Source organism: Notothenia coriiceps, unplaced genomic scaffold, assembly GCF_000735185.1.
Source record: "Notothenia coriiceps isolate Sejong01 unplaced genomic scaffold, NC01 NC01_scaffold00001460, whole genome shotgun sequence".
In the NCBI taxonomy this organism is placed as follows: Eukaryota; Metazoa; Chordata; class Actinopteri; order Perciformes; family Nototheniidae; genus Notothenia; species Notothenia coriiceps.
This window is the reverse complement of record NW_011334161.1, coordinates 396,383-412,788: the sequence shown is the minus strand read 5'-3', so window position 1 is coordinate 412,788 and position 16,406 is coordinate 396,383. Positions and strand designations below refer to the sequence as shown.

Sequence of the window (16,406 nt, the reverse complement as noted above, 5' to 3'; positions counted from 1 at the left end):
ACTCCATTCTTGCCTGTCTGGGAATTTTCCCAATTTACAGACAGTAACTATTTTGGCAAAAGGTCGCAGTAGGAAAAGCTTACATTTAAAGGTCTGATCTAAAAATTCTATACACACAAAGTTACAAAGTACAACTGAAGCTGAAAGAAAAATACAGATTTGACTCACTTTTCACTCTCTTAACAAAGTTCTTTATTCACTTCAAAGTCAGACTAACATTGTCAGCCCAGGAGCCAATACAAATTCAAGGGATGTTGAACTTTAAGCGGTTCTAACAAGCCGATCAGGTGATGAATGTCTGGCTCATTTTGTTCCTCAGAACTCAGCTGGTCTCCTCCTTTTTGGACGGGCATGTCATTTTAAACATGTCATGCTATAGAGAAGACGGTGACTGTTTGCTCAGCTGTAGAGCTTCGCACTAGCATCTGGACGGAGGCTCTCGTTAGCCTTACACAAGCACAGAACAGCTTTGGCAAAGACCAGAAAAAAAGCGCTAGGCTGGCACCTCTCATTTTGCTTCAACACACAACCCAGCATACAGCTATACGGTAAGGTGTGAGGTAAGGCTGGGATTTTGCCATCTGCCTGCAGCCAACACTGAACATACTGTGGCAAGGAGAGACATTTTCCGGATGCATCTGCACGTAGGTGGGCAGTGTGTTTGAAGAGGCCAGGGTTTGGTATTTGCAGGTCATATTTCAACAAAACGGGGCAACGTGAGAGCCGACGGGGACGTAACAAGAGGAACGTGCACAGCCTAAGAAGAGCGTCTTGACAGGTTGGTTTAGGCACAGAGCAGAGAAATTCCTCAGCATTTCTGTCATCCCGTTGAGATTAAGAACAGCGCTGGGGTCAGCCAGAGACCAGCGAGGGCGTGTAGGGCAGATTTACTGGGCTACTTCCTCACCCCAGGGGTCACTTACACAACCAGCAGACAGCCTCGTAAATGTGTGAAAAATACATAATGCAGGGCAGTCATCTTGGAGTCATGATGAATTGTGTTCCTCTCTCAAGCTGGGTGGTATTGTGACTTGGGTGGTATTTGGAGAGTTGGCTCAAAGAATTTGCTTTTCTTTTTATTGTTGATCCACTGTACTCTCTGTAAACTCTTCAGCACTCACTTCAAACACATGTGTTCATTATTCTGTAAAGTAATCTGTTCTATTTTGTTCACTCCTAAAGTGACAACCCAAAAATAAAGTGAGTTTCTTATTTTATGGGAAATAACACTATAAGACCTTTTAAAAAATATATATAATAGTGAATTTGTTGTTTGATTGTCTACTTACAATTGTTGTTTTCATGACTACAGAAAGAAAACGGATTGATCTTAAACAGTGGATTGCACTTTTCTGTTTAAATGGAAACTCAGTCCAAAGAAATCTAAATTATTTTAGTTGTGAGTTCTTCTACAAGTATTTATTATATGATTTTAGAACAATCATGTGTAGGCTACACAGTAATCAAATTTTCTTAAAAAAAAAAAAAAACACAACTTGGAGTATCTACTAAGGTTGTTTTCTGTCCTGTTATAAAACACTTTGTAAGTTTGATTTCCAAGATGTTATATAATAGATCTAAAAGCAGTGTGTTTATCCTCTTGTCTGCTCTGCTGTTCCTGCTCCCTCCTGCCCTGCAATACCCTTTTCCCGCCTTTTCCATCACGTGACCTTCCCCGCTCACTTACTCACCTCCTTCCCATTTCACTAATCAGCCTTGCATTATATAAGCGGGCCTCATTCCCTCACAGGTCTTCAGTGTTGATTATCCAACTATTTCTTAGCTTATTCTCTTCCCTCTTATCTGTTTTAAATAAAAAAATACTGTGGTGTGATTAAATTCTTAATTCTGTCTATATAAATATTAAAATATGCTAAAGCACCCTGCCCACTACTGTTGTGTAGTGGGCAGGGTAAAGGCTAAAACATTCAGCAGGGCTCTCAAGTTTTGAACAGAGTTCAGAGTGAGATTTTGGCAGCGGTGTTTGGTACTTCAACTTCTGGCTCCCCTCAAAGTTCCCATGAAGCCCTCTGTACTGCGGCGAATGTCAATCGGGGGGGGGGTAGTGGAGTATGGAAGTGATGAAGCCTCTGTATCCCTCTGTACCGCGAATGTCAACGGGGGGGGGGTGCTAGTGGAGTGCACGCGTCTCAAACAAGCCAAGTATGAAGACAAAATTGCGGCGCGACTTGGTGGTACCCTGGAAAGAAATCTCTGCGTGAGAAATACAAGGTGTGGCGTGTGAGCGTGTGAATGGAGTGAAATGCGTGTGTCTCACGCCAAATGCGTGAGACTTGAGAGCTCTGATTCAGACATGTTGGACTCATACCTGCCAACCTTGAGACCTCAGAAATCGGGAGCATTTCAAAACCGGGGGGGGGGGCATGCGGCCTGTAGCACCATCCTTGATGGAGCATATGTGTGGGCTAGACCTGGATTTTACAGGAAAGGAGTGAGCAGAGGTTGGAGTTGTCGATTCTTGTTCAGTTTTTCTGTGACTATCTGCCTTCACCTTTCAGTTGCGCGCGCTACTAAAGAGACGCGCTACCGTGGAAACCAAACAATGGTGTACTTGTAATAAAGTCCGAGTGGAAACAGTCCTGAGTAAATCTGATTTTGTCAGAAATCGGGAGAAATGCGGGAGAAATTTAACCCCGGGAGGAAACCAGGAGAGGGCAGTGAAATCGAGAGTCTCCCGCGAAAATCGGGAGGGTTGGCAAGTATGGCTTGGACTCGGATGAGGAGTTTGCTGTGCAACAAAATCGACGACCAGCAGACGATTCAGAAGGGTAAGTTAGCATCTTTTATTTGCTTATGTTGGCTCTTAGATTGTTAGCTTTTAGCTTGGTGGCTTGTTAGCTTGCTAGCTTGTAACTGGTAGTGGCTGACACAACATTCCTGATTGTGAAATGTACAACGATTTTCAGTTTTTTTTTTGGTCGATAAAGAAGGAAAGTTCATTGCCCTGGTTTGAGATCCTTTCACAAATGTCAGCACGCTAAACAATACAAACTTTCTGTACTGACGTTTCAGATTTCTTTGCTGACTTTTGTATCTCAGAGGCCGATTGGCTTTCAAATTTGTGACATAGCTTATTTTAAATCTGATCTCTTTGTTTTTCCAGTGAATTCACTTTCCATCAATTAGAACTACACGTTATTCCTTTAAGTTGTTTTCTATCTTCCTGCCTGTTTCCAAACTGTTCTGAGGTTTGTTGGGTTTTAGCACTGATCAGTGTGTCAGTATCAGGTTGTAGCCTCTCAGAATGAAGTTGTTCAGCATGTTGTGGTTTTCCATCCAGAATCCAAACACACCAGGAAACAATACTCTTCTAGACAGCAATCTGACACTTGTGGTATTACCAGCATCCTACTTATGTATTATTTTTGGGTAGATAAGACAAACAAGCGAGTGCTGTTCTTGGTCTGAATCTCTGTCTGAAATTCCAGAGTCATTCCTGTATTTGCTAAGGCGGCACGGCCAAGGGCTCAAACGGTGTGCCTTCTGTCTGACAAGATTCATAGACTGGGTATGCAGAAAGGCTCAGACTTGGACAGCCGGCCGAGACATGGCCTTTCTCAAAGTCCAAGAGGCTTTAGGTGCAGCAGACATGACTGAGATCCAGGCCAGCAGACCTTAAAGTGATCGCTCTGAGGATTGAGGATTGATGATTGTTTTTCCGATTCCAACTTGGCATTCACAAAGCGTTCGGAACAAGACATTTGTTTTGAAAGTTGGAATTAGAAATAGAAGAGTTTGGGGAAAGGTCTTTTTAAGACAATACTTTTATCTCGCTGCCAAAACAGGCCTCTCCTATGAATAGCACGCAGAGTGATGTTGTATCTGGAATATGGAACATTTTCTGACACAGTTCATGACTAAGCTATAACAATATTTCATATTTGATCTTGCAATAAAACACAGATTTGAAGAGATACAATGCTGCACATGATTTAATAGTCCAGTCAATCACTTGAGGCATTTATTAAGAAAACATTATCAGCTTCTAGTTTCTTAAATGTGAGGATGTAGACCTTTTCTTGTTGTTAAATAACATTTAAAGTGAATAGTGTAATGCATGTCTGTAGTTGTTTGATGGAACGTTAGATTAATTTGAGCATATTTAGTGAGCTCGCCGCAACCTTAGATGTATAAAGAGAACTGGATACAGCATTATCAGTCATACAGCCATTTTCAATCCTATAATAGTTGCTTACTGGCATATAAAGCCAAAAAGAGCACTACAGATATCTCTGGATTTAGCTTTTAGGGAATTAAAAAAACATTTAGGACATTGTGATTTAAATAAGAGCTATTTGAGTCTTCGGTACCACTTTACAATAACCCTACCCTTATAAAGGATTCATAAAGGGTTTATAATTACTTTATTAATTAGGTTGTAAACACTTTATTGATCATTAAGAACCATTTATAAACCAGTTCTAACATAGTTTTCATACATCAACACAGGCTCACTATTTGGCAAGATGACTAAGCCTTATATTGGCTACCTAGCGTACTTCGTCTTCTTCATCAGCCAGCATCCTTGGTGTCTGTTGTTCACTGAGTTGATTCTCCCCATCCATCTTGATGTTTCTTGGCATCTCTTTATGACTAAAGCTGGACAGTTATAGCAGTTTTCCTAGACGGCCCTGATTTTCGGTTTCACTGAGGAAATGTATCACAATTTCCTGACATATTAAACTCTTAAAGATGACTCAAATGGGAAGTAATGGGACGATTATTCAATAATAAAATGCCCTAGTATATACCATTATTGAGTCATGATATAAAAGGATGTTCGGGGTGCCGATTTAAAATCTTGCTTTTGACAATTGATATTGCTCTTTAACACTTAACCTCAACTATTTGTCCGACCTTCAGCGCTTTATTGACTCTTTGCAAACTCCTCTGTCGTTCGCCATCATAACAGTATGACTATAAGATGCAGACAGTGAGTGACAAAGTGGTCAGAACAGTTTGTCATCTTTAATCAGACCCAATACTGTAGCTCTCCAGCAGTGATAAAAACAGACAGAAAGTGAGGAATGCTTGGTGATGTGGATGGATAATTTCAGTAGCAGAGGGGAAGCGGTGTGCTCTGATAGCAGCAGAAGCAGCTTGTGAGAGCAGAGTGGTGAAAATCTCAGACAAGATTTAAACAAACAGAAACACAGACTGTGGCCGGGCTGGCCTGTGACGCCCTGACAGAATAAGGCCAGGAGAGATCTCACACCGGCATCTCCAGATCAGCCAGAGAAGTATTTTCACAACATCCACAACCATTTGAGATTACTATGTCAGACTAAGTGAATGCATAAATTATTTACCAGAGTCGGGGGCAATGAAATGCTTGTGTCAATTATTTTATTTCTTATTGAAATGTGGGACATTCAGCTGTCAATGCAACCTCTCAATTGAGAAGTCAGATTGATTTGTGTGAAGTCTGTTGTTTTGCAATTTAATCTCTAAATGTTTAATATCTCTGCCTCTTTGCTGATTGTTTTGTTACATACTTTAACAACCATTCAACCTTGAGAAAAACAGTCTTTATTTGTAACATATCTTTTATAGCTTAGATGATACAAATCTTGATATAGCATACATTAAGTATCCAGATTAGTGTGAGCTGCCTGAAAATAGATTTCTTTACAATAAAAAAACATTATAAAATAAATAAACATTGCTATGAAAAGATTCCTTATCTTCACAGTTTACCCTGCTTAATATTTGCATCTACCTCAACAGAAGCAGTAGAGCTTAAATTCTCAGAGGTTTGACTGCCACTCCTCCATGCTCCTGTGTCTGCGTGACGTACGGTCGCAGGTCGACTCTTGGGGGGAGTTTTCCCTTTGGAAATATCCCCACCTTCAGGCCGTGCTCTGTTTCCCGCTGACAGCTCCTCTCAGTGGCATCAGCTCCTGCTGGAAACATCATAACAACAAAAAAAGAGAGACATTTAGATTCTGTACCTCAGTGTTCCCAGATGTGTGTGTGTGTGTGTGTGTGTGTGTGTGTGTGTGTGTGTGTGTGTGTGTGTGTGTGTGTGTGTGTGTGTGTGTGTGTGTGTGTGTGCGCGCGCCAACCACTGGGTTGCGTAGTATAAAATATGTTGTGCTAGCATTTTTTACACCAAATCTGCTCTGGGTGATTAATTTGGATAATTCAGGCCTTTAAAATGTCAGCTGCTTTGAAAGACTTTGAAAGTGAAAAGAGAGTGCCGTGTTGAACGGCTACATTACACTTTCAACTAATTAAACTCTTGTCTCTCTATAAATGACAACTCAAGCATATGCACTTTTTCGCCCCGATTCTCTGGCTGCCAGCCGCGACCTGAAGCTTTAGCGCGTCTCTCGCTGCAGCACAAAGTGAGGAGCTGCTTCACTGTGCTGATGTTTATATGGACGACGTCACGAATATACCAAGAGTTTGCCTCGCTCTTTTCTGGCACGTGGCCAGGAGGTTTTATGATTAAAACCAGATTGTGCTTGCCCAACGCAGACAGGCTAGAAAAATAAATTGCAGTTACGCATACTCTGCACAAGAGGGAAGTGCAGAAACATGCAGGTCTGCAGCTTCTGTAAAGAAGGAACTGTATGTTTAATTCTCCACATCTGCTGCAGGGACTTTCTCATAATCGTCATCTTGTTATTAACTCTGTGGCACGAGAAGAAAGCTCCTCATCTGACAGTAAACTAAGCCATTTCTGAAGTAAAGCTCTTCCTGTAAATATAATGACGCCTCGTTTGTGTCACATGATTTCAGTCAAGCGGCTGTGGGGTCTTCCTTTGCCAAAAACGTCTGAGCTCCCGCCAACTTTCAGTTCCTTCGAAGTAATGACTAAGCAGCAACACTGCAAAAAAGAAGTCTCCATTGAGATTTGATCCTCCTTTTTGCTTTCAGGTTGATGTGATGAAAACAGTTGTCAAAATCTTTTCTACTTTTTTTACAATTTTGAGATGAAGGTTTTAAGATTGGTAGTAATGTTGTTTTGCAAGTTCAGATACAACTTAAATCTACTCATAAAAGTTCAACTTTACTTCAACATATGGAGTTGTATCACCCTCCAGGCTGATTGCAACCAAATGTGTCACTAAACTGAAAAACAAATACACATTTCTCATTTCCCTAGCCCAGACTGACACATTTTGCAGTGTGGTGAAGAATCATGTGACATCAACAACAGCAGACACGTTACGCCCCCTCCGCTGCCGCCCACACACAGACATCACACACACACACTGAGACATCAAACACACACATAAACCCTTTTTTGTAACCCGGGAGAAACACTGCAATTCATTTAGTGACTTTGAAAACTACGCTGCCAGTAAACAAGGCCGACGTCATCAGCTGAGATGGAAACATCAACAGTGTAAATAGAGGGGGAGAAAAGTCCTCTTGTGTGTGAACTCACCATGAGTTGTTCCCCTGCCTGGTCCCACTCTGACCTCCACTCGCTGCAGCAGGGTCTCATGTTTCAGGCCCCCTTTGGCACCGGGGCAGACCACTTCCCCCTTCCTCACACCATGCTGGTGCTCTCCCTGCCTCTCTCGGGGTACACAGGGGGTCTCACAGGCTTCGGATGAGGGCCCTTCCCACAGCGCCCATTTTGGGGGTATACAGGCGGCTTCTGAGTCCTAGAATTAGAAGTGCTGTTCCCGATAATGACTTTAGGGTCCAGGCTGTGTGGGAGTTTCTCAGGGTGTGTTTGGCCAACATGGTGGGGGTCTCTGGGGGGATACAGGTGAGGCGGGTGGCCATTTAACCCGGGCCTCTCATGGTTGATGTCTTTATTGTGGATGGGTGGAGTGAAGCGGCTGGTTTTAACGACGGATGCCATGTGAACAGGAGAAGGAGAGTTTGTTCTTAAGATGATGCGATCTTCTTCCACGTGTTGCGACATCGGGACCGGAGCAGGCTTGTGATTGGGCAGCAGGGCCAGCCTGAGGTCGCCAGGGTGAGAGGATAAGTAACTGGACGTCCCCTGAGTGATGCATGGCGCCTCATCGCTGAGGTCGATACTCGCTGTGAGACGATCAATCTGCTCGACCACCTGAATGATAATAATGAGAGTGAATACGTGTCCAGACTTACTAATGGAGAGCACTTTTTTTTGGGGGTATTTCAAATGGAATCCACTTATGACTTCTACGTACACTACAATTCAAACTCTTGACAGCTATGGTCATCATGTACTTTTCATATCACGATTCTACATAATAATCTTTATCAAAACAAAGGATTCTTAATTTTAAAGCAGTGTTTCCAAACATTTTGGGGCCTGTGACCCGACACAAAATAAAAAGTATTAATTTAAGGCCCCTTTTTAAAGAACCAATTGTTGTTGTTTTCAGTTCTACCAAAGATAAGTTTCACCTCTAAAGAGAGAAGTTTCATTGTCATTTAAAAAAGAAGTACAACTTTCCAATATTTCACAAAAAGTATTGCCAACAATGTACAAAGATGGATTTACTTTGTCCTCTCTCCTCCCCTTAACCATCTCACAACCCCTTGGATTTATCTCCTGACCCTTTGGAGGGGCACGACCCCGTGGTTGGAGTACTCTGGACTAAACTATCTAGCTGTTTAAATAGTTCAAACCTAACATCAATCAAAGTTTTTTTATATGGCCCAATATCACACATTTGTCTCAGGGGGCTTTACAGTTATAGGAATACAAACTAACAGCTAGAATCATGAATTAGTACTTTCATTTGTTATTCTTTTTTTGGTGATAATTCTTCTGTGCTCCTAACTCCTGTGTGCAGTATCTAAATTCAGGGCTTTTCCTGGTAATGGAGTATGTTGAATTGCTGAATTGCTGCATAGTAAAACATCTCGTCTTCCACCACTGAGTATATTTATAACCACATGTTTGTCACTGACTGTGCTAAAGTTGAAGCATTAATCCACATCTACTCAAACCCTTTTGTTGCCAACTGTCCTAATTAACGTTCATGAAGCTGTTTGACTCGTAATGTTGCTGCCTGACTATATGTTAGCCCTTGCACATCTACATTTAGCTGTGAATCAATGCTATTTTACAGCTGGATATAAAATGGAGACTGTAAGAGCAAGGCACAATTTAGTAACGGTCTCAAGCCAAGCTTTTTAAAGTGCTGGCTGGCTTGCTGCCAATTATCGCAGCGTTCTGCTAAAGGTCAGAGCAAACCGTTCTCAATCATCACTTCGGTAAGAGGTGTCACAAACAATGCAGTCAGCATGCTCACAGGAACACAGACGTGTGTCCCGACATCTGAGCTTTGTGATGATCGTTTTAAATGTCACTATATCCGGAGGAGATCTGCATGTAAAGAATAAACATCCATAATAATAGACCCTCCTACCTCTTTCATCTCCACGTGAACCTGCTTCAGACCCCCCAACACATCCTCCAGATTTGTCACCACTTGTCTGATTTGATCCCTCACTGAGTCCTGCCTCCTCTTCTGCTTCACCGCCTCCTGGCTCCGGTGGTCGCTGTGAGTCGTCAGTTTCGAGGGCTCAGGACTGGGGTTGGTGATGCCAGAGGGTGGGACGCAGGACCCCTTCTGTCTGCTTTGGTTCAACTGTTTTTGGGGGACTTCTGTGGGGAAAAACCCTTTGTCAGAGCCACTGCGTCCATTACAGCCCTCCTCTGATCCACCCTTCAGTCTGCTCCGGTCCTGATCTCTATCTCTTTCCTCCCCTCCCTCGAAGAACACCGCCCTCGGTCCACAGTGGCCATTCGGCTTGATAAGACCTATATGAGGCTTATGTGGCTCCGAATGATAGTTCTCAGATTTACAACCATAACTTTCCTCCTCCTCGTCCACGCAGACGTACCGGACCGTCCTCCTGTGTCGGTACCCTTGACCTTTGACCTGAAGATGTGGGAGAGGATGAGGTATCCCGGCTTTAAAGGGGTGTGCCTTGGTGTCGCCGCGCCCCACACAGCCACACTGTTCCCTGACAGACGGGTAGTGTCTCACCCCGGGCTCCGGAGGGTAGCTCCACTGGGCAGGGTTCAGCTCCCAGGGGCAAACTTGGCTGAAGTCGTGTGACTGGCCGTGAGGGTCCGGCCCCCCGAACACAGGCCTCCTCTGTGGGCTGCGATGACCGCTCCTCTCTGCTCTGTCCACCACCAAAGCTCTCCCTCCTACATCTTTAACCCGAGGAGCCTGGATGTCTCTCCTGCAGTCCAGAGATGGGTGGTCCGTGTGTCTCTCTGATGCTGGTGGGTATCCCGGCCCACCGTGATGGCTGAACGCTGGCGGATCATAGAGGACGCAGTGCTGGCAGGAGCAGGGGCTTGTGTTGTTGTTGTTGATGTGCTGCTGCTGCTGGTGAAACCGGTGGTGTCCCGTTGTTTGTGCGCCTTCTGTGTACATGTCCAAAGAAGTCCAGGGGCTTGAGTGGAAAACGCCTTAGAAAACAATTGGTTTCCTCCCCTCTCGGCTCTCTCATTCACTCGCTCTGTTTTCCTCATCTGCGTCTTCCCACAAGGAAAACTTTTCTTCAGCTCTTTTTTTTTATTTTTTTTACCTCCTCTCTACCCAGAACCTCCCCTTCCTTCCTGTCTGTTGTTTCCCTTCTTCTTCTTCTTCTTCTTCTTCTTCTTCTTCTTCTTCTTCTTCTTCTTCTTCTTCTTCTTCTTTTTCTCTCCTGCAGTTGTTAATCTTTGCACCACTCTTTTCCTGGACCCTCTTTCTCTTACTTCTTCTAACTTTTTCTCAACTCCTTCTTCCTCACCCTGTAGCCCTCTCTCCTGCACGGGGCCCCTCTCCACCTCCCTCCCGTCTCTCTACCTCTCCCGCCTCGTTGTTCTGTCTCATTTGCTGCTGCAGGCTTCTAGTCTCTCTCTCTCTCTCTCTCTCTCTCTCTCTCTCTCTCTCGCTCTCTCGCTCTCTCTGTGACTGTGTTTTTCCCGTTTCCTCCCCTCTCCCGCTCTCCTCTCTCTCACTCCACCTCTCCTTACTCCGTATCCTGCCTCTGGTATATTCTCTCACAGAGTCGTCTGTACCTGAATTTAGGACTTCCTCCTTTTTCTTCCACCTAGAATCCAGCCGCCAGGAAAAAGGACTCCATATGTGTTTCTGTCTCTCAAGAGATTTGCGTTAAGAGAGTCCCAGCTCCGGTGCTGTTGAGCTCATTAGCCAAACCAAAGCTTTTTGCACTCTGCAATTAAACGCTGCCTGGGATTCCTCGGCCAGAGACTGAAGGAGGAGGTGAGGGGAGGGGAGAAGCTCAGGGGGAGGTGGGGTTTCTCACTGACGAGGGAGTAGACAGCTCTCAAGGAGACAGAACCACTGCCTTTGTACAAGGGAACATTTTTACACTATCCTGTCTATTATTTTCTACCTCTCTCCATACTAAGTCCTTCTCCTCTTTGTCCTTTGCCACTCCTGTCATTACCACTCCATCATTGTCTCGTTTAAAGTGCTTTCACCTAGGCTATTAAGAAAGACGTTACTCTGCTGAAGCGAGCAGACATTTAAGCTTCACTGTTTCAAAAAGTGTCCATCCATCTTCCTCTGAAGTCCATACAATGGTGTTTACATGCCATCAAACCATGTGTTCAAGCCATGTTACATATTTTATTCTTTATCAAAGATAATCATAATCTCCGGGTAAATGCAAGAAAGTCCTTCATGCAACATTTGAAAAGCAGCATGGACAATAGAGATCTCTCTCTCTTTCCAAAATAGCATAACAAGCCTGTGTTGTGGCTCCTAATCCAATGTGACTGAAGACGGCTCTGCGTTTATTTTCAAAGATAATAACTGGAGCTTTGATAACAATGGGTTGTAAAAATAAAAAAACTACCGAGAATAACAACGGAGGAGGAAGAAGTGGATACGTACATCGCAGCGAGAGGATGAGCAGTCCGGACCCTGCTGCTGGGACTGTTGTTGTATAGAAAACACAGCTGGAGTGACTTTACCTTAACATAAACAATATACATTCTTATGGATACATATAGCATACATTCAGATGTAGTCTCAAGGAAGGATCCGGATAAACATATCTGTAGACACTTAAATTAAGAAAGGGTAAATATAAACCCTTTAGGGAGGCGTGTGGTGCAGTTGGTTGTGCGTTGGTGTTGGGATCAGGGGGTCACAGGTTCAAACCCCACTGCAGTCAGCATGTCGTTGTGTCCCTGAAGACACTTCACCCCAAATTGCTCCTGTGGGGATTGCCCACATTATTGAGTATGTAAGTCCCTTTGGATAAAAGCGTCTAACAAATGACATGTAATGTATGTAATAAATACAATTACTCTGTATTTGAATATCTCTTTAGTGGTGGGCGAGAGTGATGAGATCCTCTATAGGTATATAATTATATATATTGAGGAAAATATATATATTTTTCTGGATGTACGATGAAGAAACTTTTGCTGGCTTAATTTTGAAATAGCTGTTGTTTTTTTAGGCCACCTGGGGGCAGCAGAAACAAGCTGTGAACTCAACATTGATATATTATCAACTAATTCACACATAGAGAAATACTAGTATTCATTTTGGATCATGTGTCAACTGGGGAGATGTAAGCGCAAAATCCACTCTATTGGCTCTTTTCTTATATCAGCCCACTCCTGCCGGAAATATTTGGTTATTTTTCTGCTAAGCGCTTCTCATTGTTTACCAGCTATCACTTACTGTGTCTGTTTTCTTTGTTTGTTTGATAGCAGCAAGAGTAAAACCAAAAACAGCTAAAACACTCAGGGGATAATTATCTGAGGGTTACTCACTACAGTATGAGCGACCCTTTTATATATTTGCGATGTGCTTCATTAATCAAATAAACATAACTTTTCATATTCAGACAGTAATATTTATTATTTTGGTTAATGAGTGAATTAAATTCCCAAAGAGAAATAAAAACGTCATCACATTGATGCAAAAATCCAATAAAATCCGAACAATGTCCTTCAATCATTACCACATCAGAAAACCCACATTTTAATATACAAAGAAAATGAAAGGCACAGATGCAGCGTTTCGGCGATATCTTTGGCGGTTGACCACTGTTTTGTGATACCTCTCTTCTTCTTGAATATACAATTATGTCATGAAAACAGTCTCAGAGCATTTTGTTGTTTCTAAATGAGGACAGAATGAGAAACTGGCCACCTGCAGTGAGCAGTCAGTCAACTGTGAAAGTAGAGCAATCTGGCTCTACATTATTGATTAATTTCTTCTTAGTCAACGTTGTCCTTTCAACCTTTTTGTTATATCATAGCTCTACTTTGAAAGACTATCATCTTCTTTTATTTTCCTTGACTTGGTAAAAAGCTTTAGCAATATATCCACCTGAGAACGAAATGTTGGTATATTTTAAACCCCTCAATATAAGCACTTCACTCCCATTCTGTCTGTCTTATATAAATGCATTTACACAATTCAGACAGAATCTATGACAAGAAGCGAAGCAACACCTCGACCTGTCATCTTAATCTCAGCATTTCTTAGTCAGATCCTCGTCTACGAGCTACAAAAGAAATATCAAAAGTTGCTATTGTCACACTCTTTTTACCCTTACCTATAGGTGAGTGCAGTGTGTGTGCGTGTGCGTGTGCGTGTGCGTGTGCGTGTGTGTGTGTGTGTGCGTGTGTGCGTGCGTGTGTGTTGCCTCCGAAAGGGCACAGCTTATTCGGCTCTTACATCACCCTCTTTTGTGTTGGCCCATCTCCTGCATGGCTGCATGACTGCAGGGCAACCACGAAGCAGAGAAAGGTTGGCACATTTCCCCGCTCTGCACCCTCCTGTCCTCGCCAGGGTCAAGATGACCTAATTAGTACATATGGATACTTCTAATGGAGTCTATAACTAGAGCTCAATATGCTGCCAGGTGGACTGTTTACCCTCCTGCAGATGCACAGGCCTAGATATGTACTCATGCAGGCCCACATCATGCGAATACTTCTATAATGCACAAGTTTGCAGGCGATAATGTAAATGTATGTGAGATGATTACGTTTTCTTGTGTGAAAGAACCATATTCTACATTCTATTGTTAGCCTTATTAAACTCGCTCGCAGTGTTTCATATTCATTTTTGAATTTTAATTACCTAAAAGGCACAACATGAAAAAGAATGTTTATCGTTGGTCTGCAATCATCAGACCATTTTCACAACACGTTAAAATAGCCAAGATGTTAAACCCCCATTGAGAAACTATGACCGTTTTGTCTCAATCTGTAATTATAGCCTCCCCCACATGAGGTATATTATTGTTTCTATTTGTCCTTTTTATGAATTAAGCCTCTATTTCTTTCTATGTTCTAATATAAACTAACTGCATCCCCTTTTGTTTAGATATTTATCAACTTAACATTTTAAACTCCAGTTAAATTCCAGCTAAACACCCCCTCACTTTCTCAACATATGTCTTCTTGATTCTTGTGTGTGTGTCCTGTGAACTGTAAAATAAAGGCAAAAATAAACGCACTTTATTATGATATACAGTGTATTTACCTCCTTGGATTAAGACATAGACCAGGGGTGTCAAACTCAAGGCCCGGGGGCCAAATCCGGCCCGTGACTTCATTTTCTGTGGCCCCACAAAAGCTTGCAAAGAATATTGTATGTTTATTATATGGTATGATGATTTACAGAAGCACGTTGCCCATAAACTACATGTCCCACAATGCATCTCAAATGAGACTTTTTTTCTCAGAATTTGACTCTTTTTTATTTTTAAATGTCACTTTTTTTCAAAATGTTACTTTTTTTTAAATGTCACTTCATTTTTTTAGATTTTGACTTTTTTTCCTGAATTTTGCTTTTCTTTTTAAATCATTTTGTGACATTCTCACTGAAGAGACTTGCAATTATTTGCCCCAGACTTCTGCTTTCAGACGTAGTTAATTATGAAGTTATTACCCTATCTGATAATAATCCAATGCAGAGGCAATAATGTAATATAATACATTATTTTATATATATATATTTATATATGCATTTTTATATAGTCTTAAAGTTACAACCAGCCCTTTGAGTGCAGCCCTAATGCTGATGTGGCCCGTGATTAAATTCAGTTTGACACCCCTGCCCTACTTAATAAAGCTCTCAACAAATATTTAAATCAAAGTTAACCCTCGCAGCCAGTTATTTCGGTTTGAAGGTTTCTGTCATACTAATTGTCCCAAATGTATGTCTGAACAATACAGTAGCGGTTTTGAGACTAAAATCACAATTTCAATCAGATCGACTACAGAGCATTTATACAGAGCACACACTCTGAAACAGAGAAGTCTAAAAACAGAATGTTACTCACACAATTCTAGAAGTCACCAGTTGTTATCCTGTCAAAATCGAGTCGCACACTGGTTTCAAACAAGTATTGAATGTCAACCTGAGTGATAGTGTCTAAATACTGCAGACACAACACATCTATACACGTCTCTGAATTAGTTCCATATGTTCTCTGAAGTAAACAAGTTGTTAGTGCCATCGCTGCGGGCCAACGGTTTGATCTATCCGTGTCTGAGACGTAAAAATATAAACACTGACAAAAGCGTGACTCAGACAGAACACTCATCTATATAATGCCATTTTCTCTGTTTCACTGTTTCTTTTTTTACGCTCCGGCATCCCCCTGCAAGCCATTTCACACATTTAGAATATGCTTTGTGATTTGAGCTCGGGCTGATTTATGCAGAAGTGAATGGAGCACAGGTTGTGATTGAGGTTTTTATGCAACTGTGTAAAAGCTATTAGATAGACACACACACTCTTATGAAGAGAATGAAGGGAAAGGCCATGTAATAGGACTCCTGCTGAGGGGGAGATTGGTCTAGAAGCCTCTCTTCAAACCCCCCCCGAGGATTCGGCCCCAGCAGGAACACACTGCAGCACTTCACGTGTTCTCCTACCCATGCATAGTGAACGCAACGATCACAAATCAACGTCATTCAGATTGACATCAGGCCGCGGATAAGATGTTTGTCTCTGAAGCCATCAGTGAGAGAGAGGCGGAAACGGAAATGCTTCATACAGATTTGAAAAGGTTGTGAGAGATGGTAAAGAGATGCAGAGTACAGATTATTATTCAGTTCATTGATGACATCTTCTTTCTGTCCTATAAAACTGAAAGATAGATTGTGTATTTCCTCTAAAGCAGGGGTGTCAAACTCAAGGCCCGGGGGCCAAATCTGGCCCGCCACCTCATTGTATGTGGCCCACAAGAGCTTGTAAAGAATATAATAAGTCTATTATAAGGTTACGTGCCGCTTTACAGGAGCACGTTGCCTATAAACTACATGTCCCACAATGCATCTCATTGTGTGAGATGCGCACTGAAGAGATTTGCAATTACTTTAAATTATTTGCCCTAGACTTCTGCTTTCAGACGTAGTTAAGTTATTACCCTATCAGATAATAATCCAATTCAGAGGCAATAATGTAATATAATAC

The 16,406-nt window shown here is 42.3% G+C and overlaps 1 protein-coding gene across 2 annotated transcripts; it reads right to left on the bottom strand.

The window, feature by feature from the left end:
• Window positions 1-4,866: 4,866 nt before the first annotated feature.
• Window positions 4,867-10,891, bottom strand: LOC104961290 (uncharacterized). Of its 2 annotated transcripts, none has more exons than XM_010789561.1 (3): window positions 9,351-10,891; window positions 7,418-8,056; window positions 4,867-5,924 (listed from the first exon to the last, which is right to left on the bottom strand). In XM_010789561.1, exons 1-2 carry the CDS (start codon window positions 10,371-10,373, stop codon window positions 7,523-7,525), a joined length of 1,557 nt encoding a protein of 518 aa, XP_010787863.1. In that variant the 5' UTR covers window positions 10,374-10,891; the 3' UTR covers window positions 4,867-5,924; window positions 7,418-7,522. The 2 variants fall into 2 exon arrangements, with proteins under 2 accessions (XP_010787863.1, XP_010787871.1); XM_010789569.1 differs by having other exon boundaries at window positions 4,867-5,921.
• Window positions 10,892-16,406: the final 5,515 nt, after the last annotated feature.

Bases quoted from the DNA above. Each gene is read 5' to 3' on its own strand.
- LOC104961290 (XM_010789561.1), bottom strand. From the start codon at position 10,373: ATGTACACAGAAGGCGCACAAACAACGGGACACCACCGGTTTCACCAG. The intron at 8,057-9,350 runs GTAGGAGGGTCT...ATTATCATTCAG, and splicing joins TTCACGTGGAGATGAAAGAG to GTGGTCGAGCAGATTGATCG.